Source organism: Ursus americanus, chromosome 2 (genome assembly GCF_024610735.1).
Source record: "Ursus americanus isolate L20-20 chromosome 2, mUrsAme1.1.p, whole genome shotgun sequence".
Classification (NCBI taxonomy): domain Eukaryota; kingdom Metazoa; phylum Chordata; class Mammalia; order Carnivora; family Ursidae; genus Ursus; species Ursus americanus.
In genome coordinates, this window is record NC_142128.1 from 38,802,507 (window position 1) to 38,828,848 (window position 26,342).

Genomic DNA, 26,342 nt, shown 5'->3' on the forward strand with positions numbered 1-26,342 from the left:
CAGTGACAAAGGCCTCCCCCCTTCCCCCACAGCAGGGGTCTGGAGCCACTGTGGGAGGAGAGGAGGTGGGGAGGAGGTGATGGGCCCATGAGAGCTGACTCTCCTTTCTGGGACTCACCTCTCCCTTCACCCCTCTTAGAAACCAGGGGAACGTGGCTTTGGACTGTCTGCACGCCACCCTTCCCCAAGGGCACCAAGCTGCCCGTGCTCCAGGACCACTCAGCCTCAACACCAGGCACGGAGCCCAGTCCCAACAAGGACTCCATCCTAAGGACGCAGTGCTTGAGCAAATCTGTTTTGTCTTTTTATTTATCTATTTCTATCAAGCTAATTTACATTATAAATATGCCAGTATAAGGAAGAAATTAAAACTGTCCCTGACCCACCCTTTTACTTCCCAGTCCTGCTCTCCAGAGGCAACAGCTTCCAACTCCTTCAGGTCTTTCTTCTAGTACTGACCTCCTATTAAAAAATCATAATCTTAACTGCTATTCTAAAAGTCAGTGGTGTTTTTAAGACCCTATACCGTACTTTGAGTAAAGCGTGTACATCTAGTCTTCACAAGTGCGTTTGTTACGTATGCATACACCTGCGTGCCCACAGCCCGGAACAAGACAGCAAAGATTTCAGCTCCCGGGGACCTCCCTTTGCCCCCCGCCCCAGCCAGAAGCCCCCAGCATAACTGATCACCTCATCGGGAGTCCTACCCTCAGCGCCACCAATATATGGGGGCTGTCCCGTGTAGTGGGGAACGTTCAGCAGCATCCCTAGCCATCACTCACTTGTATGGGAAGAATTACAGCCCCTCCCCCAGATGTATGTACCCGATATCCTGGTACCTGTGCACACCCACCTGACGCGGTAAGGGGGGGCACTGAAGTTGCAGAGGAAATTAGGGATGCTCAACAGCAGACTTTAGTAGAAGCAGACGGTCCTGGATTATGCAGGTAGGCCCAGCGCCATCACGTGGGGGTAAGTGTGGAGGTAGGCGGTGTCGGAAAAGGGGGGGCGACGAGGGGGAGGCTGGCAGGATGCACCCTGCAGATAGAGGACGGGGCCTCGGATGTTGGAGACGATGACATGGATTCCCACCGGAAGGCATGCACCCCACCTGCACCTTGATTTTATCCCAGTGAGACCTGTTTCCAACTTCTGAATTCCCTAACTATAAGATAATAAATTTGTGTTGTTAAGCCGCTAAGTTTGTGGTAATTTTTTAACACTGGCCATGGAAAGCTAATGACCCTGTAGATGCCAGAAATGCTCCCATTCGGAGACCACCACAAATGTCTATTTGGGGGTAAAACTGCCCCCGACTGAGGACCACAGACCTTTAGATTATAAACTGCCACTTTCTGATTTATCTGTTTTAGGCAGCACCAGAAGGCTTCCTACAAACTTAGATGAGGCTTGGGCCCTCTCACGCTCTCTTCATCCTTCTGCTGGGATTTTGTCACAACTTTCGGCTAACTCACTGGCCAGTTTATGTTGTTGTGGCTGTGTATTAAGTGTCATACGATTCCATTTCCTTTCTCACGGATTGCTTTTTCTCCCCCATTGCTTGTTTTTTTATATACTTATTGTGCTATTTTCCCCCAAAAGCTCTGAGAGAGAGGGCGAGCTCCTCGCAACAACTGTTCCCGATTCTCAAGCACGTGAGGGCACCCCGATCAGGTCCATATTTGCTCTGGAGGCTGTGGGAGACGCCGGGCTCCTGCTCCAGGCTGCTCACCCCCTTCCCACACATCCACATTGGCGCCTCCACATGGGCTCACCCTGCGCTCTGCTCTGGCTCTCATCTGGGTTGGAAAGCGTTTTCTGGATGCCAGGCCATCTTCCAACTGGTACTCCCTAACATTTGGAGACACAAACCCTCTGGTAGTTTCATGTGAAAGGGGACATGGGAACTAAGTAATTTGTCCCTTTTATGTCAGTGTCTTGATGCCTAATGGAAAGATTTTCTGGGCGTAGAATTTGTGGGTGAATATCCTACTCCCTCAGAAATTTGAGGGAATCTCTGGCTTCCAGTGTTCTGGGAGTAAAGTCCTACTCTGAATCCCTCTTCTAGGATCTTCTCCTGCCTTACGCCCTCCTCCCTAAAGCTATCAGGGTCTTTGCTTCGTCTGCAGTCCTCCAGTATGTGGGGACGAGGTCACGTGCTGACGGCCTTCCTTCCTTGGCTGGGCCCTCTCAGTGTGAAGACTCATGTCCTTCAGTGACAGCCCGCACTGCCTTACTAGTTTCTGGATAATTTGCGCCTCTCCACCTTCTCTGTTCCCTCTGACATTCCTCTTAATTAGTATTGCACCTTCTAGATTCAGAGTTCCAGCTTCTTTTCTCTCTTTGCGTTCTGCTTGCTGGGAGATTTCTTCAATTGTATCTTCCCAATTTGCTCTTGAATTTTTACTTACGACTCTAATTTCTAAGAGCCCTTTCTTGTTCTGGTTGTTTCAAGCTTGTTATTGTTCAAGACATCCTAACCTCATTTCACAGAAGCAGCATCTTTTCTGGAAATATCAAATACAGCTCTTTCCTTCCTTCCTTCCTTCCTTCCTTCCTTCCTTCCTTTCTTCCTTCCTTCCTCTCTTTTTAAAGTAGGCTCCCCACACAACATGGAGCTGGAACTTACGACCCCAAGATCAAGAGTCATGTGCTTCACGGAATGAGCCAGCCAGGCACCCCAAATTCTGTTCCTTCTAAAGCCTCCTTTTGCTCCCTGGGTCTGCTTAGTTTGGTCCATCTTTCACACTGCAGGCTTTCCTCATGAGTCTGGAGATCCTTGGCTGTCCCCATGTATGAGTGAGACCTGGATGCTATTTCTTTGCCAAGCGGTGGGCTTCACTGCCAGAATGGCTTTTCATTCTGTAATGGGGCGGGCAGTGAAGCTGTTCTCTGGAGCTGGTCAGTTTCTGAGCGTTAAGTGTGGGGGCATGGATCAGATACAGAAGTCAGGCCAGGGAAGGAGGGCCCAGGTCCCCGGGTTTCATGCACTAACTTGCAGGGACTCCTGTTTTCAGTCCCTTGCCTCAGCTCACCCTCAGTGAAACTTACCAGGGTTCTCCCCAAAGGTCTTAAGTATGCTTTGTAAAGTGAGTCACTCGTCTTCCTGTCATTTCAAGATTTGTTTACATCCTTCACTAGCTGCTCCTTCTTCCTGTTCTCTTGGCGCTTGTGGGCTGGCAGCCTTCTATTCCCTCCCTGTCGTTTAGTGGGTTTGTGTGACAGTGAGAGGGCGTCTGCATGTGGCCTGTCCACCTGTTTTACTTGGTGTGATGATGCCTGTTTTGCAAGTGAGGAAGCCAAGGGCTCAGTGAGCTAACCAAGTTCACCAGCAAATAAGTGGCTGAACTGGGGGTTCAAGCCCATTTCTGTCTCATCTTAAAGTCCAGGCTCACTCCCCAACAACACACAGCCTTTTTCTAGAAGGCTTCAGATTTGACTTGCTCCTTTGATGGCAGAAGGGGGGGTTGGAGTGTGCCTGTTCCCCAAGGGTAGGGAGGAAGCCCTCCAACACCTGCGGGGGCCTGAAGCCCAGTATTCACCAGGGAGCACTCAGCAAACCCGCCCTGATGCTTCCCTGCGCCAGGCCTCCGACCTCGGCTGGGTGTGCCCTGCGAAGAGCGCCAAGTTCCCTGCCTGATTTTCCTATCAGGATCCGGGGAGCCAGTCCCTGGCTCGGAGATGGATGCCACCAAAAAAGTCTTTTCTGATAAGGACTTGCAGAAAGTTCTTACTTGGGGAGGCCGGGGAGGGCGGAGGGGTGTGCGCTGCATATAACAAGCGGTCTGGACTGGAGAAGAAACTGTGGGCTCCCCATACGGCGGCTATATTTAGCAAATAAACTGCAGGACGTGCGGTTAAATCTGCATTTCAGATGAACGCGGGACAGCATGTCAACACAAGGACGGCCTACCCACGGCAAGGACTTACTCACACTGAACCAACTGAACGCCGTCCGTTGCTGCTCTGAAATTCCAAGCTACCTGGCGGCGCAGCGTCTCGCGGGGCGCGCAGCCACGGCGGAGGCAGGCGAGGGGGGGGCCGGACCCCCGCCCGCGCCCCCCTGCCCGCGCCCCCCTGCCCGCGCCCCCCTGCCCGCGCCCCCCTGCCCGCGCCTCGCCGGGGCGGAAGTGGCGGCGTGCGCTTCCGTCGGGCGGGGCCGTTGCTGGGCGGGGCGCTGACGTCGCCCGGAAGGGGCGGGCCCGCCGGGAGCAAGGCCGCACCGTGCCGCGCCGCGCCGCGCCGGCCGAAGGGGGCCGCAGCTCGGACCATGGCGGCGGCGGCGGCCGCGGGCGCCGAGGGGCGGCGCGCGGCCCTGGAGGCGGCGGCGGCGCCCGAGCGAGGCGGCGGGAGCTGCGTGCTGTGCTGCGGGGACCTGGAGGCCACGGCGCTGGGCCGCTGCGACCACCCGGTGTGCTACCGCTGCTCCACCAAGATGCGGGTGCTGTGCGAGCAGCGCTACTGCGCCGTGTGCCGCGAGGAGCTGCGCCAGGTGCGCCGCGCCGCGCCGGCCGGGCCGCGCGTTCGGGGCGCCGGGGCGGGCGCGGGGCGCGGCCGGAAGGGGACTTTGCCTTCCTGGTGTCCGGTCGCGGGCCTGGCGGCACCGGCTCCCAAAAGACAGGCCTGGCGGGACCCCCCGGGGCGGGCTCCCGACCCTGGGGCCGACTGCGGGGCATCTGGGGCCGGCAGGCGGGAGGTGGCCCCGCTGGGTCGAAGAGGGAGCGGTCCCTATGGGGACGGTTCCTCCAGCGCCCCAGGAATTCCTGCCGGGCCGCAGGAAGGGGCACGATCAGAGCAAGAGCTACCTGTCCTGCTCGCTCTGGGGAGTTTATTCCTCAGGGTTCTTCACGGGAGGAGAGGAGGTGGGTGGAGGGGACTGAGCAAGGGAGCACCTCCAGAGGCAATCTGGCCAGGAAGCAGAGGGTCAAAATGGGTATTTCCAGCCCAGCTGTGCTTTTGGGCCCCTCGGGGTAACCCCAGCAAGGTCCTCCCGAGAGGGGTGCCTTCATCTGTTGAAGGGCGGTGGCACTCACACCTGCCCACCAAAGGGGGAAGGCTGAACCATTGAGGCTTCCTTAGGATTCTTGGCAGATGAGGATAAAAGTGTTATGAAGTTTTTCTCCTCCTTGTCAATTCCAGCGGGGGGGGAGGGGGCGCGGAGGGGGTCGGCTCCAGAGTGGAGGTGGGGATGTTTCTGACTCTATCCAGACTTGGAAGCCCTGGAAGGGGTCAGAGGGCACTGTGGAGATTTCCCCCACCCTCCCCATAATGCCAGATGCTGGCTGGGAGCACCTAGCTGGAGCTCCCTGGGTTTGCTTTGCGATATGTTTGCTTCCAGTGTTGTGAAATTCCTCTGGTTTGTTCATGGAAAGCTTGGGCTGGTGACATCTGCCAGGGAATCTGACTTTCTTCTTCCTAGAAGTGACACAGAAACGGCATTGTTGATGAGTAGGTTTCTTCAGTTGTGTTGTTTTTCTTTTTTTTTTTTCTTTTCTTTTTTTTTTAGGTAGACATTTATGTTAGGAGAGCCAAGGCAATGCTGTAATTCCATAAGCTCTCCATGAGGACCTACTTCCTGCTCTTTTTACATTTGGAGACACCTGTCATAGGGTGGACAGAGATGGACAGGGGAGAACTGGGGTGCAGGAATCGTCGGGAAAACCTTGGGCCTGTGGCTTAGTGAGTGCCTCCCAGCTCTGCCGGAGGCTGCCATGCAGGCCAGTCTTGCGTGGCATGAGGTCACTCTTGAAGGCCCACGTTTCCCAGTGCACCTGTAGTCGCCTTCCAGGAAGGCAGGGGAAGTGAGCACACACCTGTGTGGCTGCTGTTGCCAGCATCTGGCCTCGCTCCTTGTGGGTCCCACGCTCTTCAGCTGCTCTGTGGCAAGGGGCTGTTCACACAAGCTGTCAGCAGGCTCCCCCTGGGGCGTGCTTTGGCACTGGGTGCCTCTGGCCGATTCTGGCCTGCCTCTTGGGCCTGCCCTGAATTACTGGGCAGCAGGAGGGTGTCCTGGGAACTTTGGGAGGTGACGATCCTCTCGATTCATCTTGCTTCCCTCCCACTCTTGCACTTGCAGCTCCACCCTAGCCCTCCCTGTTCCCTGGCTGAGTCCTGCACCGTCCTCTGAATGTCCCATGCCCACTCGGGAATCCCACAGCTACCCCCAGGAGCTGCCTCTGCTCTGTCCTCCCTTGTGGAACTAAGTCTTTGTAAAAACCATGAGGAAAGCATGCCAAGAAGCTGTGCGGAACAGGCCTGCACCTTGACTCAGGGCTTCCCTGTGCCTGCCGTGCGTCAGGCGTTATAAAGAGCAGACGCAGAGCAGCCCTGCAGCTGCCGGTCAGGCAGGCAGCCAGATCAAGCTAGATTGCCCAGCAGGTGCTCAGGGTGGAGGCCAGGCTAGCTCCCAGTCCAGACCGACATCATCACCCCCCTTCTTCCCTGGTCTCACCTTTCCCATGGTCCATTTTCTTCTGACAGATGAGTCCGGTCTTGTTCTCCACCTTGCCCCGATGCCCGTTTCTGTCAAAGAGGCTTGATGGGGCTTCTGTGCAGAGTGGGGTGTGTCTGAGCCGCGCGGCCTCCTTTCCATTTCATAGCAAGACGTGGGAGGGGAGGCCCATGGAAGGTCAGGAGGCAGGACCTGCTGACCACCCTTGCTTTTCTGGTGTCAGGGCCCCTCCCCACGAGCCTGGTCCACCTGGGCTTCTCTGGGGCCTGTACTTTCTAGGTGGGGCCCTCACTTTCGCCAGGGGTCACTGCTGGCAGCATCTGTCCCCTCTTCCACTCACTCCCAGGAAGTGCCCACTGCATACTGGGAGTGGGGAGCCACAAAGCCCCAGGCAGGAACACACACACACCCCTGCGGGGGTCCAAGCATCCCCTCTCCCTCTCCCTCTCTTCAGGGACTGGCCCAGCCATCCTGGGGCCCACCCAAGGGCCCACCCAAGTGCCCTTTCCCCCTTGGACATCGACTGCCTCGCCAACCCAGGGGCTACCCAGGATGGTCCATTCTCATGTGTCTAGGCCTGGCCTGTACCTCTGTCCTCAGATCCATGACCCTCTCCCATCAGGGCAATCACTAGGGTGGGTCGGTCTCGGGCCTTGCTGGTTGAATCCCTGTTGGGTTCCTCCGTATCCCTGGTTGGGCCACCATGCCCTGGTCCTTGTCTAGTGACTTGGTTTCGCCATTCGTCTCGCCCTCTGCTGGGGGCAGGGACGCTGGCCACACCAAGCTGCACTGTCGTCCTGTTGTGTACTCATCACTGGTCCTGACGCCTGACCCCAAACCTGGTCTTACAGCCTGTCTAGGAGGGGCCCTTGGGATTTCGCCATTCCCGCCCCCAGCTCTAAACCTGCTCACCCTCATTGTCAGACAAACCCAGCCTTGAACCCGTGTTCCATGGCCACATCCCTTTCCTCAACCTCTTCCTGTAGTTCCCATCCCTTTCGGAGCCAACCCAGTGTCCCCCCTCTCCTGCCTTAGCCCAGGTGTGCCCAGCGTTGGCTGCCCCATCAGACTGATTGGAGAGGCAGAACCCCCCAGTCCCCTCCCACGCAGCGCGGCAGTCCATCCTGAGAACCGCACCCTGCCTCTGTCCACAGTGGGGGTGCCGGCAGGAAGACACCCCCCAAGGTGGACCCGAGCAGATCTCTGAGCGGAGGGTGCTGGGGGAGACAGTGGCGACAGCGGCATCTCGGCTCGGCTTTCCTCTGGGGAAGGACGTTGCTCTCTGCTGAGTCCACTGGATTTGGGTGCTTTTTGGCAGCAGGTTCCCTCGCGGGCTGCTTGTCTGGCCGCCTCACGGGAGGATGCTGCCTCTGTTGCCTCAGTGTAACTAGGGCCCTGAGTCCCGGCAGTTGGTTCCATGGCAGACCTTGCCATCTGTGGCCAGCCAGCAGCGTTCTGCCTGGCTCGCAGCACTGCCTGCAGGCGCTGGTCCTCTGGCAAGAGGCAGGAGGAACTGGGGGCAGGGCTGGGAAGCCACCCTTGTGAGTTGTGGGGGGCAGGCCTGGGTGTGGGCTTGTCCTAGAAAGGCAGGTGCTGTGGGAAGAGGCCAGTGTGAGGCCCAGGGGTCTGGGAAGGCAACCAGGGGGAGGGGGAGCCATGGGAGCTTAGCTGCAGTGCAGCACCCCGCTGAACTCCACATGGGGCAGGGGCAGGGGCAGGGGCAGGGGCAGGTAGCCACATTCGCCAGACGTGATGACAAGGGGAAAAAAGGCCTGCTGGGGCATTGCTAACCCTCCTCCATCCACCAGAGTGGGTGCGGCTGGACCCTGATGCCTCCTGTGGGGGACTTGGGGTCAGCTTGCTCTTCCCACAGTGTGTCACACAAGTGGAGACTGAGCTCCCCAGCTTCTCCCCCAGGCCCCTGGGGAACCAGTCTTCACTGTCGTGCTGCTGGAGGCAGGGTGACCACCCGTTGTCCCCAGCTAGTCCTCTGTTTTCCCAAGTGCACGGCCATTGTGATCCCAGACATCCTCCCTGCTGAGCCTAGCTGAGCCTAAACAGAGCAGGGATGACCTTGACATGACCCTTCCCAACATGAGGACTCTGAGCTGAGGTGAGCAACCAGGCCCAGAAGGGGGGGGGGGACAGGACGTGACACAGGACATGGATGACAGTAGTGGAGAGGAGGAGACCAAAGGTGTGGTCTTGGTCCAAGCATGGGGGGTGGGGACCAGAGAGGAGGGAGCCCTGGAGGGAGCAGTGCCCTTGTTGGCGCAGAGGGGAGACCTGAGCCTGCGAGAGGGTCCTGGGGGCGCTGGGACAGGGGTCTGCGGAGGGGCAGCCCTGCAGGCTGTACCTGAGCATGCCCGAGACCCCCTGGGAAACAGCCAGGCTGCACAGGTGTCTGCACCCAGGCCCTGCCCAGCACACCCCAGCTCGGCCCTTTGGCACCCCTGGCAGCTGGTTAACAGGCAGGAGGCGACCAGGGGCTGTGGTCGAGGCCTGCGGGAGAATCCCTCCCCTGTGGCCTCACGGGTTTATAGAGGGTGGCTAGGCCTTGACGCGTGGTCACCTGGCTTGGCCTGGTGGCGTTTCCATAGCTGCTGCTTGGACGGCATCTCTCCCTTCTCTGCCCTGTGCTCAACACTCATGTCATTAAGGCCTGGTTTGCCTGGCCGTGTGGTCCCTGTTTCTGCCCCCAGGGGTCACTGCTGACCTTTGTTCCTCTGGGGTGACCTCCGTTCCTCACACGGGGTTTGGTGTGGCTCTGGATGAGTGGGGAGCCTGCTGCCCCCTGGTGGCAAGTCTGGGCGTTGTGTCTCCTTGTGGAACACGCCACGCCTGCGGGCTGCAGGTGAGGAGAGGGGCCTAGGCAGCCCAGGACGGCAGAGACGGCTGCCTGTGGGGCCGGCATCGGCCTTCCCACCAGGGGCTGAGTGCCTCCCTCTTCTCAGCCTGACAGTGTCCTCCACTGGGTGTCCATGGTCCTGCTCACCAGCCCCCTCACTTGGTTCCAGGTGGTCTTCGGGAAGAAGCTTCCTGCCTTTGCCACAATTCCCCTTCAGCAGCTGCAGCACGAGAAGAAATATGACATCTACTTTGCCGATGGAAAAGTTTTTGCCTTGTACAGGTGAGAGGGATCCTCAGCCTGGGACTCCGAGGGCCTGTGGCCAGCCCTGCCCTGGGGATGGGCACGTCCCCGTGCCCTCCTGTGCTTTTCCTAGCCCTGGGGCACAGATGTCAGGACCCGAGCTCCATGTCCTGTAACAGGGATGCTCCTAGCACCCCCCTGCGGTGGCGCTGGAGGCAGGGGCAGGGGGTGAACTCAGGGAAAGCACTCTGGTGTAGCGCACAATGCCTGCTTTCTGGGGCTCTGTGAGGCATACTCGAGCTCCTGGGAGTTGAGCTCTTAGCCCGTGGCAGGAAAACACCATAAAGGGATGCAGTTGTCTCGGGAGGGATCCTCTTCCAGGAGAGGGGCTGGCCCCGCGGCACGGGCGCAGTGTTGGTGCCCTGCTGACACGGAACACAGCCATCCCGGTGGGAGCAGCCCCGACTCCGTGGGCGGAGCAATGGCGGGCGCCGGTGGGAGTGCCGGTCCGCCTGGCTCCTGCTCCCCCAGCGCGTGCGGGGGCTCGCTCTGCTCCGGACGGCGACGCTGAGTGCCTGCGGGGTCGGGGGGCGGCCCTCGGTGTCTCTCCAGGCAGCTGCTTCAGCATGAGTGCCCGCAGTGCCCTGAACTGCCGCCCTTCGGCCTCTTCGGGGACCTGGAGCAGCACATGCGGAAGCAACACGAGCTCTTCTGCTGCAAGTTGTGCCTCAAACACCTCAAGGTGCGCACGGGCCGCGGTGGCCGCCTGGGGCCCGGGAGCGCCGGCTACAGATGGGTGGGGGCTGGGCCCCTGGGCCCCCGCATCCCCCCAGCTCTCCTGCCCTACCCAGCCCAGACACGGAGGGGCTCCTGCTGGGGGGGGGGGGGACGACACTGAGGCAGCTCGTCTGTCGCGGGGCCATGGGAAGGGGCCCGCCCGTGCCCAGCACCCTCTTCCCTACAGATCTTCACCTACGAGCGCAAATGGTACTCGCGCAAGGACCTGGCACGGCACCGCATGCAGGGGGACCCCGACGACACGTCACACCGCGGGCATCCGCTCTGCAAGTTCTGTGACGAGCGCTACCTGGACAACGATGAGCTGCTCAAACACCTGCGCCGTGACCACTACTTCTGCCACTTCTGTGACTCGGACGGGGCCCAGGACTACTACAGGTGGGCGCGCCCCGGGCGCCGGCGCGGGGGTGGGGGGGGCCGCGGGCTCCTGCTGACACCTCGGCCCCGCCAGCGACTACGCCTACCTGCGCGAGCACTTCCGGGAGAAGCACTTCCTGTGTGAGGAGGGCCGCTGCAGCACGGAGCAGTTCACCCACGCCTTCCGCACCGAGATTGACCTCAAGGCCCACAGGACAGCCTGCCACAGCCGGAGCCGTGCCGAGGCCCGCCAGAACCGCCAGATTGACCTGCAGTTCAGCTATGCACCCCGGCACTCGCGCCGGAACGAGGGTGAGTGAGCGGGGCTCCCTCGGGCTGCAGCCTGGCACTCCCCGAGGTCGGGAGACCTCACACGGAGGTCCCGGTCTGAGCCCTCGTGTGTGTGTGGGACAGGGGACACACCTGTCTGAGCATGCGGCCACCACGGGGAGCTCCTGGTATCTCCTATCTGCCGTGCGGGGCACGGGGGCTTCGGGTTGGGAGCACTGTGGAGTGCCTGCTGTGTGGGGGTCATGCCCTGGGGCTGTGGCAGGCCCTTCTCCCTGCCCACTTCTTGCTCTGAGCTGGTAGCCAGGCAGTGGAGGCTTGGGGCTGGTGCAGACTCCAGAGGTGTCTGAGCCGGTCCTCGGGACTCCTGTGTTGGGGCGTGGGGAAGTCTCTGCTGGGGAAGCTGGAGCATCGGCCTCAGTCTGGCCCAGGCCAGTGACAGGCTGTGTGCCGGCCGCAGGGGTCGTTGGGGGCGAGGACTACGAGGAGGTGGACAGGTACAATCGCCAGGGCCGTACCGGCCGGGCCAGTGGTCGTGGAGCCCAGCAGAGCCGTCGAGGAAGCTGGAGGTACAAGAGGTGGGAGGATTTGCGTGCCACTGACATTCTCCTGACACCACCCCAGAGGCGGTGGCAGCGGCCGGCAGCTGGGTTGGGACCGCACACAGGGATCAGGGGACTTTGGCCTACTGGTATCTGGTGTCCTTGGCTTGGCAGCAGGGCCTGCTTAGTGTCCTGAGTGAGCAGACATTCCCTCCTCTTTTCTCTAGTTCCAGCCAGAGACACCAGGCCCCTGCAGGGGGGATGGGCCAGAGGGGCCTATCGCTGGGGGGGTCCAGTGCAGGCGTGCCATGAAACGCTGACGCTGCGGGCACATGCTCAGGCCAGGCGCTGTCCCCAGCGTCTGGCAGGATGGCGGCATCTTGGATCCCAGAGCACTGGGCCCACATGCTGTCTGGGGAGCCCCAGCCTGAGACCACTGGGCTCAGGAGTCCTGCTGTGTCCGCAGCGCCCTCTCCTGGCCAGCAAGGGTGGGCTAGCACGGGCTCCACTGGCCCCAGGACAGCTCCTGGTGGCCAGGCTCTGGGTGGGTAGGGGAGGCCCTCCCCAGCTCCTTGCCCTGCCACAGTGCTGTGGTCCTAGGCTTTGCCTAGCCTGAAGGCCTCCCCCTCCCAGGGAAGAAGAGGACCGGGAAGTGGCAGCTGCCATCCGGGCCTCAGTGGCCGTGCAGCAGCAGCAGCAGCAGCAGCAGCAGGAGACACGCAGGAGCGAGGACCGGGAGGAGGACGGCAGGGCCAAGAAGGAGGAGGCAGGGCTGCGGGGGCTCGAGGAGCCCCGAGGCCCCCGGCGCCCACCCCGGACTCAGGGAGAAGGTGCAGGTGAGCTGACTGTGCCTGCGGGCACCTGGGAGGTGAGAGGTAGGCTCCTGGCCAGCACGGTGGCTGAGAGTGACAGGGTGGAGCCCTGAGCTCACCCTGGAGGGTCTGCTCCCACCTCCCGGACGTTGCTCAGCCCTCTTGTGGGGTCCTTTCGTGTCCCGTAGGCCTCAAGGAAGCCTCGCCAAACGGTCCTGTAAGCCAAGAGGGCCTCCCAGCCCCTGGCCCAGCCACAGGGGCCACGCTGCCAAGGTATACTGGTGCAGAACTGGGGTGAGGGTGGGGGGCTGCTCCGGAGGGGGGTGCGGGGCAGGCTAGGGCCCACAGGCCACTGACGCCGCTCCCCTCCCTGGGCTCAGCACCCTCCCACCTCCCACTTCGAAGCTCAAGGATGAAGACTTCCCCAGCCTCTGCGCCTCCACGTCCTCCTCCTCCTCCTCGTGCTCTGCTGCCACGGCCCTGGGCCCCGTGGGGCTGGCACTGGCGTACCCTGTCCCTGCCAGGGGCAGGAGCACCTTCCAGGAGGACGATTTCCCCGCCCTGGTGTCCTCTGCCTGCAAGCCCAGCACCGCCCCCACCAGCCTCATTTCTGCGTGGAACAGTAGCAGCAGCAAGAAGGTGGCGCACCCCAGCACGGGGGCCCAGGCCGCTGGCGGGAGCAGCCAGCCCCCCAGGAAGGCTGGGAAGGGGGGCAAGGGCAGCAAGAAGGGCGGGCTGCCCCCCTCAGAGGAGGAGGAGGAGGACGGCCGTGCTGGCCTCACTGCCCAGGAGCTGCGAAGTGTGCCCACCACGGTAGCGGTCTCCTCCCTGCTGGCACTGGCCTCCACCCAGACCGTCACCAAGGTCGGCAAGAAGAAGAAGGTGGGCTTGGAGAAGCCAGGTGCTGCCTCACCCCCACCACTCCCCCCGGACAAAGATGGGCCCCCTGGGGCTGAGGAGGCCCCCACCACGACCGCCGGCAGAGCCGAGGGACCCATCGCCCTCATCGTCAACGGACACACAGAGGGGCCGGCCCCAGCTCGGAGCACACCCAAGGAACCTCCTGGGCTCCCGCGGCCCCTGGGGCCCCTCCCCTGTCCCACACCCCAGGAAGACTTCCCAGCACTCGGAGTCCCCTGCCCTCCCAGGATGCCCCCTCCCCCAGGTATGTGTGTTTGGCTCCAGCCTGCTTCTGGGTATCCGGGAGGGGGCCAGGGGGCAGGAGGAGGGAAGCCTAGTGGCACCACTAACTGTGAGCAGGCCACTTACATTCCCTGTCCCTTGCCTCCCTGTAAAATGGGGCAATCCTAGCACCCTTGGAGATGGGGGAGTGAGTCACCCCAGGCCAGGATTGCCACGAGAGAGCTTAGCGTGTGTGTTGACTTTTGGCACCTTGGGGCCTGGGCCTGCTGTACAGCGGAGGTGTGGCTTGTGGACAGAGCCTGAGCTCGGTGGGCTGGGCGGCAGGGGGAGCCACGGCAGCACGTGGAAAGCACGGGTCACGTGCAGGGTCTTGCTGTGCCACCCCCTGCAGGCTTCAACGCTGTGGTGCTCCTGAAGGGCACCCCACCCCCCCCTCCACCCGGCCTGGTGCCCCCCGTCAGCAAGCCACCCCCCGGCTTCTCGGGCCTCCTGCCCAGCCCCCACCCGGCCTGTGTCCCCAGCACTGCCACCACCACGAAAGCGTAAGTGTGGCTGGGCCGCCTAGCCTGGTGCCCCTAGAGGCCGGGGAGCGCCCTCACCTGGGGCCACCCCAAAGGCTTAAGCTGCCACCTGCTGCCCATCTCCCGACCCTCAGGCCCAGACTGACACCTACGCCACAGGCCTACCTGGTGCCTGAGAACTTCCGGGAGAGGAACCTGCAGCTCATACAGTCCATCAAGGACTTCCTGCAGAGTGACGAGGCCCGCTTCGGCAAGTTCAAGAGCCACTCGGGGGAGTTCAGACAGGTCAGCCAGGCAGGGGTGGGGGGGCCAGCGTGGCCACTGGGGGGGCTTAGGCCTGGGCTGGGCATGACTGGGTTTGCCTCTGGATGGCAGGGCGTGATCTCCGCAGCCCAGTATTACAAGAGCTGCCGCGACCTGCTCGGGGAGAACTTCCAGAAGATTTTCAATGAGCTGCTGGTGCTCCTGCCTGACACGGCCAAGCAGCAGGAGCTGCTGTCCGCACACACGCACTTCCGGGGCCGGGAGAGGCCACCTGGCACCAAGGCCAAGAAGAACAAGAAGAGCGCATGGCAGGCGAGCACCCGGCCGGCGGGCCTGGACTGCTGCGTGTGCCCCACCTGCCAGCAGGTGCTCGCGCACGGTGACGTCAGCAGCCACCAGGCACTGCATGCTGCCCAGGACAACGACTTCCCCTCCCTGCAAGCCATCGCCAGGATCCTCACGTAGCTCCCGCCGGCATGGGCAGGAGCTGCCACACCCGTGAGCCTCCTTCCTCCTTCCTCCTTCCAGGCTGCCATGCAGCCGGTAAGGCCCTGGTGAGGCCACCTGCTCAGGCCCCTCCACCGGCCAGCCCAGCCGGGGTCGCCAGGAAGGCCCACCCTGCCCTGTCAGCACACCATCACGTAGGAGTCCCTCCAGTTTTCTCCTGGGAAGCGGGTGAAGATTTCTGCCTCAGTGGTGGGCTGGTCTTGGTTTGTGTTTTCATGCTTTTGGAAGGTGCGAGGGGAGGGAAGGGCCAGGGCGCGGGAACCTGTCCGTGCTGTCGGAGCTAGTGGCAACAGCGGCCCCCTCCAGGCCCCCTGAGCCCGAGGGCTGCAGTACCACGGCCCCCGAGCCAGAAGCTGTGGGGCCGCCAGTGCCGGAGTCAGATGTTGAGCGTGTTGTGTAAACAGTTGGCTGTTTCGTGATTTAAGAATGTTCAGGATTAAAAGCAGACACGAAATTGTGCTACTTGAAGTTGAATCTTTGTATGAGACAAGCTGAATCTGGGATCTCAAATTGCCTCTGACCTTTTATAAGACTGTGTATCTTCAAATAAATTTATTTTGCAATAATGCACAAAGCTGGTGTTCTGAGCTTCTTTGCCCTCCCAAGTCACCCTGCAGTGAGGGGGACTCAGAGCCACCCGAGGCTCCAGCTCCGGTGGTCAGCTGGGGCCAGCTGGGGTGGGGGGCGACCTGTGCACACAGCTGGGCAGCTGGGCTTCAGCTCTCAGGAAGCGGCAGCCGGTCTGGGCTCGGGGCCTGATCCTGGACGTCTGGCACTGCCCAGGCCTTCCAGGAATAGACACAGCCATGTTTGACCTATGTTTGTGTCCCCAGTAAAACTGTCCTTCCAGAACGTGGGAGTCCTACAGACTCCAGGTTTGCACCCACAGACTAGTAAAGAGCTACTAAGGGTAAACAGCACTTCAGAAGCAGTGGAGGGCGCATCTGAAATTCTGCAAGAAATACAGAAATACCTTCAAAGTTCTAAGGAACAGGCCTTCACATTTATATTCCTACTAAAACTATCCTTGAAGAATGTGGGAGTAACAAAAGAAGTTCACATCCACAGACCGATGAACTGCTGAAGACGCGCGGCGACAAGAAATAGTTCCTCGTCCCGCTGTTAAAAAGGCAAAGAGGTGGGCGTCTCCCCAGCATTTCCGAGAGTCAGCTCTGAGCAGCCCAGGGGCAGCCCAGCGGGATGTGTGGTGGGAGCCTTGGACCCCCAGAATGTGGACGTCAGCCTGGCCTCCATCTGCTGCCCCTTCCTGGGTTCTGGGCCCTGAGGGGGCACATCCCAGCCTCAGGCACCCACAAGGGGCAGGGGTAGAAGTGACTTTGAGCGTCTGCGCCAGGTAAACTCACAGTTTTTTATTGTAAAGAAGTTGCAGGTGAAACATGGGACACTGAAGATACACAATCACGGAGTGTTCTTTCAGAAGAGGGAGAGGAATATCCATATATACAAAAATTGTAAACATGTTCACTTAAATACCCACACAGGACTGGTCTATGCTACAATGTACAGGGCAGTCACCAACTGCAACTCCAGAGCGAGGCGCCTGTCTGTAAGAAGGGAGCACGGCAAACACGCTTGGTAGTGACATCATGTGAAAAGCCGGCTTTGAGCGATGCATGAGTAGAGCTACGCAGAGGGACCCCAGCTGCGGGCTGTGCCTTAAAACGGGGTGCAGGGCAGGTTGCTGAGGAGCTGGTCCAGGAAGCTGAGGGTAAAGGGCTTTGCACAGATGGGCTGTGTCCAGGGCACGGTGGGCACACGGAGCCTCTAGGCCTCCCTCCTTGCGAGGGGCCTGTCTTGCCAGGCACCCAGGTGCCCCAAGCCTCCCTCGGGTGAAGTCTTACTGAAGGGGTGGGAGAGGGCAGGTGCCCAGGCCTCCAGCCATGTTGTGCCTTCCTAGCCGAAAGTGCCCACATCCGGGCAGTCTCCTGGGCCGAGGCAGATAGGGGCAGGAGCAGGGGCCACAGACAGTGGGGCTGTTTGCGGGGAACTATGAGGTGAAGCCCGAAGGCTTGACCACAATCACAACATCAACAGGACCAGGCTGCTCCAGCGAGCCCATGAGAGCAAATGGATGGAGTCTCCAGACGGAGTGCCACAGCCCCACAGGGTGAACCACCCCAACGGGAGCAGGGACTGTCACTACCCCTAGGGACATGGGATGGGAGCAGTGCCCACGCTCCCGGGGACAGCCCCTGCACCTAGCTACGAGGGCAGCTAGACCCCCTGACCCCACAGTGGACAGGCGAGCCACGGGCTAGCTGGCTCATGAGGGGAACGGCCCCCTCACAGGCTGATCCACCTGAGGCTGGAGGATACATGTCCAGGGCTGCACTGTCCCCTCCTCAGGACCTCGGGCCTGGGGTCAGCGCCTAAGGGGACAGGGGAACTTGGGGTGGGGGGGCAGCCTAGGCACCCTCTCTTGGCCCCAGATGGCCCACAGTGGCCACCCTCTCTGTCCCTGGTGCTAGGCCAGGAGGACCTGAGGGGAGGTCCCAGGAAACCCTGGACTCTGGCTTGGGGGCAGCCTTTGAGCCCTGGTGGGGGCCTGCCGGCCACTAGTAGGCAGGCACCTGGTACCCTTTGGGGCTGGTGTCCAGGGTCTCGGTGAAGGGAGGGCTCTGGTAGGTCTCGGTGCCCTCCACGCCGCTGCCCACCGGGTAGCCGGGGTAGGCCTGACCCGCCCCGGCGCCCAGCTGTTCGGTGGCAAAGAGCGACATGTCCGTGCCCAGGCGGAACCGCTGCAGGGCCTTCACAGTGAGCGCCACCTGAGGGGGAGCCCGGGGTCAGCCAGCACCGACCCCACCCCACCCCGGCCCCGGCCCGGCCCCCGCCGGCCGCACTCACCCAGCTGAGGATGGAGAAGAAGCTGAAGGCGATGGCGGCCCGCGCCGCGTCTCCCGCCTGCAGCGTGCCGGGCCCGGGCGCCGTGCGCTGCCACTGGTTGGTGAGGAAGCAGAAGCCCACGAACCACAGGAAGGACCAGAGACCTGCGGGCCGGCGGGAGGGTCAGGGGAGGCCGGCGCGGAGGCCCCGCCCCCCACCAGGCCGCGCCTCCGCACGTGCGGGCAAGCTCCGCCCCGAGAAGCCCAGAGGCCCCGCCCCCGGCCCCCGGCCCGCCCACCTGAGAAGCCCAGGTCCAGCAGCACCGCGCGGCGGCGGTCGCGGACGCTGCTGATCTGCTGGAAGCGCAAGTCGAGCAGCAGGAAGGCGGCGCAGGCAAGGAAAGCCCCGAGGCCGAGCGCGACGCCGAAGCGGCAGGCGCCCGCGTTCCCGTTGAAGACGCAGCGCAGCTCGGGCCCGCTGTCGGTGTTCACGTAGCCCTCGTTGACGATGGGCCCGAAGACGGCGATGGAGAACACCTGCGGGGGGCGGGGGCGCTCAGGGCCCTGCGGTGGTTTCCTACCCCGCTGTCTCTGTCACGCGCCGGCACTGCTCACGCCCTCTGGCCTGTCCCCACGTTCCCCGGCAGCACAGGGCCCAACCCTCCCTTAATACCTCCCTCAGGTATTTAGAAATTATGGACAGCATTACTATTTAGTGAGCATCTACTATGCCCAAGCACTATGCTTAAACCGCTACTTTACATGCATTCCTCCTAGAATCCTCTCCCCAAACCACAAAGGGGCCATTGTTAACCCCTTTGTAGATGGGGAAATTGGGACTTCAATTAGTGAAGTCATTTGGCTGATAAAAGACGGGATTGAAGGGCCCCTGGGTGGCTCAGTCGTTAAGCGTCTGCCTTACGGCTCAGGACGTGATCCCAAAGTCCTGGGATCGAGCCCTGCATCCGGCTCCCTGCTCTGCTGGGAGCCTGCTTCTGCCTCTCCCACTCCCCCTGCTTGTGTTCCCTTTCTCGCTGGCTCTCTCTCTCTCCCCCCGTCAAATAAATATACAAAATCTTAAAAAAAAAAAAAAAAAAGTCGGGGCTGACATTCAAACTGGGTCAGTGGCACTGTGTGGGGCCCACAGGGTCTCTGCAAGGCCCCCTCCAGACTGTAGGAACAGGAGACTTCACCTGGACCAGTGATTCCTAGGCTCCAGCGGGTGGCGCTGTGGGAGGCAGGTGTGGAGAAGAGGGGGGCCAGAGCACAGGGAGAGCAGCGCAGGCCACAGTAACAGTGGCACAGCTGTCACCCAAGCCCTGCATGCATGGAACCCACCCTTAGCATCTGGGAGATGTGTGGCCCTGCTTCCTAACATGCCAAATATAGGAACAGGTGCAGTTCATGGAGTGTTGGGATCAGAGAAAATAATGCCCACCCAGCATCCTGCACTTGGTGGGCACCCAATGGATGACAGCCCCATGTGGCTGATTATTAGCATCATAAGTATTGCGGCTCAAAGGCAATACTACTGGGACACCCAGGTGGCTCAGTCGTGAGCGTCTGACTCTTGATTTCGGTTCAGGTAGTGATCTCATGGGTCATGGGATCGGCCCCGAGTAGGGCTCCATGCTCAGCGAGGAGTCTGCTCAAAATTTTCACTCTCCCTCTGTCCTCCCCCAACTCGTCTCTCTCTAACAAATAAACAAACAAATCCTTTTTTAAAAAGGTGATACTGTTGACCTCTGGGGTTTGGTCAACTTCAGCATCCCCTTACCACAAGGGCTGGAAGGCAGGCAGGCGGTAGACCATAGTCATTTTAATGTGTGTTTTTTTGTTTTTTTTTTTTTTAAGTAGCCTCTATGCCCAAGGTGGGGCTTGAACTCACAACCCCGAGTCGCATGCTCTAAAGACTGAGCCAACCAGGCGCCTCTGGACCACAGTAATTTTAAACCAGATGCAGCTCTTTTAGCTCAGGGCAGCCCTGTGTTTCTAAAAAAAGACCTCCAGTTTCAACTTCATGTCTCCTCTCCCTCTCCAGCTCCTTGAGATGGAGTCAAGAGGGAAACTCAGGTGCAGGGCATGGACATGTCCCCCCAGAGTGGTCCACAAGTCGGACCAGAGCTGGTACCAGAACATAGGTTCCTACTTCCTAATCTGCGCAAAGTCACCCCACCCTGGGCATGGCTCTCCTTGAAGACCAGCCAGTAGGTGCAGCTGGTACCAGGTGCTGCCAGCTAAATAAAACCCAGAGATCGTCACCCCACCTTCTCATCTCTCCTGCCTGGAGAGGTGGGAAGGAGGAGCAGACCACCTGGCCTAGGGATGCCCCAGTAGTCGAAGCTGTCCCAAATCTGCCCCTCCCACACCACCCCCAGGAAGCCCTCCCAGTGCAGAGCCCCTTCTTGCTGCCCCACCCAGAGGGATCCCAGTGCACCCCCCCCACACACACACACAATTGCAACTGGAGGGCCTGGAAAGGGCCAGCTCCCTTGGAAGGAACCTGGAGGATGTGTGTGCGGGAGAAGCAGGTGTAAGCGCGGCCTGATTAACCCTCGGCTCGCATAGCGCCCTCCTCGTGCTGAGGCTGAGCGCTCAAACCCAATCTCGTCCCCGCCCCTGTGTCCGCTTCCAGGTCGTGAGAACAGGAAAAACGGGACGAGGGCTGAGGAAGGGGGCTGAGTTAGACCTAAGGAGGAATCGGAGGATGGGGGCGGCGGTCGGTGACCTCTCAAGGTCCCCGGCGGTTGCCGTCGGCCCCTCCCCCTCCGGCAGGTGGGCGCGCCCAGCCCGGTGACGTCACCCCAACCTGCGGCCGGCGGGGGAGGGGCCGGCGGGGACGAGGATGGGGTTGAGGGGCGAGGGGCAACGGGGAGGGACGAGGGGTGCAAGGCGAGGCGGGACCCGGCACCAGGGCAGGGGCTGAGACCGGGGCCACTCACCCAGGACGCGAGCCGCAGTAGGGTCTGGGGCCGCCGCGCGAATCTCACGGGGTCCAGGGCGGCCCCCGCGCGGCCCGCGCCGAACGAGGCTCCCTCCATGGCCAGCCCAGGAGGGACGCGCGCCCCCGGCGCCTTCTGTCTGTCTGTCCGTCCGGTCGGCCCCGCCCGAGGCCGCCCGGGTATGCTGCCGAAGCTGCTGGTGCTGCCGCTGCTGCCGCCGCCTCCCGGGAGCGCGCGCCGGCCGCGGCGGGGGCGCGCGGGGCGGGGCCGAGCCCGTGCCCCCCGCCAACTGGTCCGCGTGCAGGGCTGAAGCCCGCCCCTCCCTTCGCCGTCCCGCCCACACTTCCCCCACCTTCACCTGCTAGACCCGGGTCTGAGATGGGAGAGCACCCCCCAGGCCCCCAAAGGGGCAGGGGCTGGGGGGCTAGGGGGCTGGGGACTGAGTCCACCACCGCCCCTCACGGGTGAAGTCAGGAGTCAGCCTTTGCTGCAGCCACGCGAAGGGACAGACAAACCTGACCCCGCGCCACCAAGCTGGGCCCTTTCGTGAGTAGAGGGGTAGCTGAGGCCCCAGGGCTCCAGTCTTCTCAGTGGCTGGAGCTCTGCCTTCCCGCCCTCAGGGAAGGGGAACCCGACTCCCTGAACCTGGTTCCACTTAGACCAGAGATCAGTTCCTGGGCCTTTTCCTATGACCTCCCCCCCCCCCCAGCTGCACCCTCGCTTCTCCTCAAGAGGGTTCTAGCCTCCCTGACAGGGAGGGAGAAGGCCTCTGTGCCCCAGGGGCACTTGCCCAGGAGGGCAGAGCCCACAGACCAGCATGAGTGGGAGTTGGAGCACCTCTGCCCCTTTCTTGTGCGTGGATGTTGTCATTCCGAGGGTGCTCGCCGAGACCGTCACACTCCTGGGTCTCCCCGGCTGACTTGTGGCTTGCATGTTCAGTTTGGGGCTGAGGTGTGGGAAGAAGCGTGAGAGATGGGCAGCATTTGGCCAAGCTGGGGGCCCCTGCTGGGTCTCTTCTGCAGATCCCCCAGCCCAAGTTAGACAGGGTCCCTCCCTCACGCTCCTTCCTGGCCAGCCTGGCAGCACCTGGATGACTGCTGTTTCTGTCTAGGGCACTGAAAGAAAAGTTCCCATTTGTTGAGCGTGTGCGTGCCAGGCGCCTCGCCACGCCCCGTGGAAGGTAGCCGCTGTTCTCACGCTACGCACAGACAGCTGGTTGACTTCTCCCATCACATCAGGAAGTCAGGAGCTGGGACTCAAAGGGTCCCTTGCTGTGCTGGCCCTGTGGACAGGAGGGGACTCCTGGCTCGCCCCCTGTGGAACCCGCCCCAGGGCAGGTGCGCCCAGAAGTGCCACCCATGAGTCCTACTGCAAGTCCCCAACACTGTGCATCCAGTCCATCACCCGCATCTGTGGCGACAGCCCCTGGTCTGTCGTGAACAGCAGCTACTTCCCCCTTTGGTTGCCCCCTTCAGTCCAAGGGCAATTCAGACACCCCCACCCTCCTGGAAATGCTTCCAGGTGTCACCTTCTCCTCACGCCCCTATCTCATCAGCCCTTTCTCATCGTCCTTTTGGGAGTCTCTCCTCTCGTCCACCCCGTGAGTTCCTGTAACCTCTGAACCTTGGGAGCCCTATGGTGTGATCCTGGGGCTTTTCTCCTCCCTCTCTGCCCAGTCCCTTGGTCTGTGTGCCGACAGCTTGAGCCAGAACCTCCCCTCGAACTACAGTCCCACTTGTCTTAGCCTGGGTTGGGGGTGAAACCTCCAGGAAGCCAGAGTTAGGGGAAAAGGGAAGTGAGGTAGGACAGGAGGGAGAGCACATCCAGGAGCTGTGTTCCTGAGCCAAGCACGGCTTCCCTGGAGAAGCTGGCTGGTTCTCTGACCAGCAGGTGGCTTGGGAGAAGCCGAAGTAAGCCACATATTGGGAACAGTTCCTCGAGGGAAGGAAAGAGGAACAATTTCTCTGTTGGCTGCTCCCTGCCTCCAATTTCTTTGCCTCGCTGTCCTCTCTGGGGAGGCCCTGCTGAAGCCAGAGCCCCCGGTGGCACCCGCTGGTTGAGGGTGTGGAGAAAGCCATGCTGAAGGGAGAGGCTAAGATGCCACGGGGAGAGAGATGACCGGTGCATGATGACCACAGGGATGGGCACACTGTTGGGGGCCATTCCAGCTGGGAGCCAAGCCTGGGAGCAGGTGTGGCCGAGCAGACCTGGCAAGGCCCAAAAGCTACATGCAGCTCACCCCTGGGCCTGCTCCACCTGCAGTGTTCTCCAGAGCACGGTGCTGAGTGCCACTTCGTGCTCCCAGCCGCTAGCGCCCGAGCCCCCGGTCAACGCTGGCTCCCTTCTCTCGGCTTATTGATCTGCTCTGCCCCGCCCTGGGCAAGCTCTGCGTTCAGCTGCCACAGGGGTGCCTGCCCTCCCTGCTCCCACCCATATGTGCCTCATCCTAGCTCAGCGGCCAGAGGAACCTTTCACAAGTCATCTTGCCATTCCTCAGCTCCAAATCTTCCAAGACCTTCCTGTCACGGGAGGTGAGTGTTAAAACAAAGTCCTTGCTGGGGTTGTGAAGACTTCATGCCATCCGACCTCCCACCCACCTCTGACCCTCCCTCAGCTCCAGCACTCAGCTTCCTTGCTGTTCCTGGGGCTTCCCGGCTGCTCCTGCCCTTGGACCCTGCCCTCCTCCTATGGAGCAGAACCTAGATGGAAGCAAGCAAGGACGGAAGGAGGGCAAGCCCTGTCCATCACCGCAAGTCCCAGCACAAAACACACCAAAGCCAGGCCCTCAGTCACTTCGCTACCATTTTATTTTGGTCTCGAGCTCTGACAACGCTGGCCCCACAAAGCCTCTTGACAGGCCTGGTACAGGTACGTGCTGGACAGGAGGTGGGAGGCAGTGCTGGTGGACCCTCAGAGAACCAGCCTACTAGTGCTTTCCTTGTAGGCACTGAGCCGGGGGAGAGCTCAGCCCCCGGGGCCTCGTTTCTGAATCACAAACAGCACACAGCCTCTGGAGCTGCAGACACTGCAGCTGTCCCTGGCTACAGGGTCGGGAGACAATGGCCTCGCCCTCAAGGAGGAGGACAGGAGCCCAGGCGGGCCTGTCACCTTCCTGCTCAGGCAAGTCAGGATGTGGGGTTAGCAGGCCACATCCTGAATGGAAGGCATGGCCCAGGCTGCTCCTGCCTCCTTCACCCGCAGCCCACGGGGCCTTGGCTGAGGAGCCGCCATTGGGGTGCTTGCAGCAGGCACCTCTGCTTTTCCTCCACACCTAAGAGGGAAAGGGCCCCCTGCACAGTGTCTGGGGACCATCCAACTGACACACGACAGGCTCTGGCTCTGATGCGCTTTAATGAGTGCCCCGTCCCCCTCTGGCCAGGCTGCCTGGAGGCCCTGGCTACTGTCCCACAGCTCTGCCGGCCACCATCTAGTCACAGGAGCCATCCTTCCAGCCATCACGCCAGCGCTCGTCCACCTGTGAGCAGTCGAAGTCCGGCTTGCCCAGCTTGCGGTTCACTTCATTGTGCAGGCGGCACAACCACTGGGTTAAGCATGCCCGAGTGCGTGTGTCTGGCTGGTTCCTGCATATCCTGTGTGGGGGAAGCAGGTGGAAGATGGGGACAGGCAGTGGTCCCACTGCACCTGCCCCACCGGCTCCTTGCCTGCTCCATCCAGGCAGGAGAGCTGGGGCGTTGCTGTCAGCTACTCCCAGGAGTGGCCTTGTGCTCTGAGACACAGGCATTCCCAGCACAGGGCTGACCCTGCACTGCCCAACAGTGGCACACTCCTAGCCTGCTCAAACCTTACCTGGGGAGCTGGGCAAATCCTGACGAGAACTCAAAGCTCAACTTAAGGCACAAATCATGCAACTTTACAACCTCGTAACAATCAGGAAGCCTCACTCCAGCATCCCTGGCCCCAGGCAGCGTATGGAAGGGGTGGGGCCAGCACAAAGGCATAACTGAAAACCAAACCTGTTTCCAGCACCTGGGGCCCTGGGGCCTCAGCCTAACAAGAGAGCTGTTCTAACTGCCCAGGCTTCAAATGGCAAGGGCTACCCTGGCCCCCACATTCAGCACAGAAACACTTATACGTGCCAAACAACAGGTCTTGGGCTCCCCAGTGAGGAAAAGGTGGCTCCTGGAAGCAAAAGCAGTGGGTTCTCAAGGCCTTAAAATCAGCAGTCCTGCTCCAGAAGTCAGGCAAAATGGACTCATTAACCTGCCCGAGCCTCCAGGAGTACTAAGTAGGGGACTTTGTAAGGGAAGCCCGGCGGCGTTAGGGCAGCAGCCCCAGGCAGCTTGGCCTCTGAGAGGAAAGGAGACGGCTTAGTTGATCCAATGCCCACTGTTGGTGGTCCCGGCTCTGGGCAACCCTCTGCCACCCACCTCTGCACCCGCTCCTCCAGACTCCCCTTTATGACATCAGCCAGGGGGGCCCCAGGCCCTGGCTCCAGGGGGGACTGCTCTGCCGCCTACGGATGAGGCACACTTACCTGTTCCTCATATCTTCAGCACACTCCTCACACGGATAAAACTTGGAAAATAAATGTATGAACTGGGCCATGTCTTGCTGCTGTTCTGGGGTGGGCAGATCGGGGTAGTAGGCGGCCAGGGTATGGAGGACAGCCCAGCTGTGGCGGCCCAGCTCCTCGCGATCCTGAGGACAATCTTCCCTAAACTTGCTGTCCCGCTGCGGAAGGAGGCCGGCCAAGGGTCAGTTCGTCTCCCCGGACCGGAAGCCCGCAGGGCTCCCGTTTTCCCCCGCCCCAGCCAGAGGCCCACCGACTCGAGACACAAGCCCTGCAGCCGCCGTTCTGGCACACGAGGGGCTCAAACCCTAAAGCCGGGCCTCCCTTGGGGGCAAGGTTTAGGGACAGCCCACCCTAGGGGGACCTCTCGGCTTGGACCTCGGAAGGTCTGCGCGGACGCCTGGGAACAAGGCGTGGGGGCCGGGACCAGGGGAGGTGGCGGCCCCGGGCATCTGCACCTTCTGCTGCGTCCGCATCCACGTCTTGAAGTCCACACAGGCCCGGCAGGGCCGCCTCCGGGAGATGTCCTCGGCGACCTGAGGATCGGAGGTCGGCGCCGGGGCTGGCGTGGGGGCCGAGGCGGTGGCATCTCTCCGCCCCGCGCCCCGGCCGCGCGCGTCGGTCACTAGGTCGTCCATCACCTCTGAGCGCGCGCCGCCGGGCAGGAAGGAGAAGAGGCTCCCGCCGCAGAAGCGGCCCCGCTCCCCGGGCGCCGCCATATTGCCCGCGCAATGCCTGCCGGGCCAGCTCGGCCTCCAGATGGGCCTCCAAGTCGGTCTCCAGGCCAGCGCGCGCGCCGCCGCCAGGGCGCGGCCACAGGAGCCGGTCGCGCGCGCCGCGGGCGCGGGCGCGGGCGCGGAGGCCGCGCTCGAGCTGGGACTGGGGGCGGGGCCCGGGGCGGGGTCCGGCGGAGGGGTGGGGCTCTGGCCCGCGGCGCGCGCCCGAGAGGCCGCAGAGCCGGAGGCCCGGGTCCGGACCGGCGCGGGCGCGGGCGCGGGCGCGGGGCCGGAAGCCCGGGTCCTGGCCGCGCCCCTGGGCCTCGATCCGCGTCCCGATCCTGGCTTGCGTCGTCCGTGGTGGCGCTCCCGCTTCCTCCAGTAGAAGAGCAGCGTGTTGTGGAAACCACGCCGCGGCCGCGCTGTGGACTCAGGCTGCGGCCCAGGCGAAGTCCGTGTTCCGGCCCGTGATGCCCCCATCGCTCCGCTCTGACTGCCCCGCGTGCCCGCGGCCAGGCTCTGTGCCCTCCGCTGGG

At 61.7% G+C, this 26,342-nt stretch overlaps 3 protein-coding genes across 5 annotated transcripts; 1 reads left to right on the forward strand and 2 right to left on the reverse strand.

The window, feature by feature from the left end:
* Positions 1-4,200: 4,200 nt before the first annotated feature.
* On the forward strand, positions 4,201-15,348 carry ZNF598 (zinc finger protein 598, E3 ubiquitin ligase). 3 transcript variants are annotated; one of them, XM_045784023.2, is made up of 12 exons: positions 4,201-4,492; positions 9,469-9,581; positions 10,155-10,284; positions 10,507-10,718; positions 10,792-11,009; positions 11,446-11,563; positions 12,161-12,363; positions 12,528-12,612; positions 12,720-13,504; positions 13,874-14,024; positions 14,138-14,288; positions 14,379-15,348. In XM_045784023.2, the coding sequence occupies exons 1-12, from the start codon at positions 4,271-4,273 to the stop codon at positions 14,730-14,732; spliced, it is 2,742 nt and encodes a 913-aa protein (XP_045639979.1). In that variant the 5' UTR covers positions 4,201-4,270; the 3' UTR covers positions 14,733-15,348. The 3 variants fall into 3 exon arrangements, with proteins under 3 accessions (XP_045639979.1, XP_087709701.1, XP_087709703.1); XM_087853575.1 differs by having other exon boundaries at positions 11,446-11,554; XM_087853577.1 differs by lacking the exon at positions 4,201-4,492 and adding an exon at positions 8,171-8,564.
* Positions 15,349-16,129: 781 nt separating this feature from the next.
* SYNGR3 (synaptogyrin 3) lies at positions 16,130-20,780 on the reverse strand. Its single transcript, XM_045784781.2, has 4 exons — positions 20,560-20,780; positions 17,917-18,154; positions 17,640-17,782; positions 16,130-17,560 (listed from the first exon to the last, which is right to left on the reverse strand). The coding sequence occupies exons 1-4, from the start codon at positions 20,656-20,658 to the stop codon at positions 17,351-17,353; spliced, it is 690 nt and encodes a 229-aa protein (XP_045640737.2). The 5' UTR covers positions 20,659-20,780; the 3' UTR covers positions 16,130-17,350.
* Positions 20,781-23,348: 2,568 nt separating this feature from the next.
* GFER (growth factor, augmenter of liver regeneration) lies at positions 23,349-26,286 on the reverse strand. Its single transcript, XM_045784787.2, has 3 exons — positions 25,549-26,286; positions 25,055-25,251; positions 23,349-24,149 (listed from the first exon to the last, which is right to left on the reverse strand). Exons 1-3 carry the CDS (start codon positions 26,284-26,286, stop codon positions 23,987-23,989), a joined length of 1,098 nt encoding a protein of 365 aa, XP_045640743.2. The 3' UTR covers positions 23,349-23,986.
* Between the last annotated feature and the right edge of the window lie 56 nt (positions 26,287-26,342).

Bases quoted from the DNA above. Each gene is read 5' to 3' on its own strand.
- ZNF598 (XM_045784023.2), top strand. From the start codon at position 4,271: ATGGCGGCGGCGGCGGCCGCGGGCGCCGAGGGGCGGCGCGCGGCCCTG. The intron at 9,582-10,154 runs GTGAGAGGGATC...GTGTCTCTCCAG, and splicing joins AAAGTTTTTGCCTTGTACAG to GCAGCTGCTTCAGCATGAGT. The intron at 10,719-10,791 runs GTGGGCGCGCCC...CGGCCCCGCCAG, and splicing joins GGGGCCCAGGACTACTACAG to CGACTACGCCTACCTGCGCG.
- SYNGR3 (XM_045784781.2), bottom strand. From the start codon at position 20,658: ATGGAGGGAGCCTCGTTCGGCGCGGGCCGCGCGGGGGCCGCCCTGGAC. The intron at 18,155-20,559 runs GTGAGTGGCCCC...CGCCCCCCGCAG, and splicing joins TACTGCGGCTCGCGTCCTGG to GTGTTCTCCATCGCCGTCTT. The intron at 17,783-17,916 runs GTGGGCGGGCCG...GCCGGCCCGCAG, and splicing joins GCTGGACCTGGGCTTCTCAG to GTCTCTGGTCCTTCCTGTGG.
- GFER (XM_045784787.2), bottom strand. From the start codon at position 26,286: ATGGGGGCATCACGGGCCGGAACACGGACTTCGCCTGGGCCGCAGCCT. The intron at 25,252-25,548 runs GTGCAGATGCCC...CTCCTTCCGCAG, and splicing joins GGATGCGGACGCAGCAGAAG to CGGGACAGCAAGTTTAGGGA. The intron at 24,150-25,054 runs GTAAGTGTGCCT...TCCCCCACACAG, and splicing joins GCTGAAGATATGAGGAACAG to GATATGCAGGAACCAGCCAG.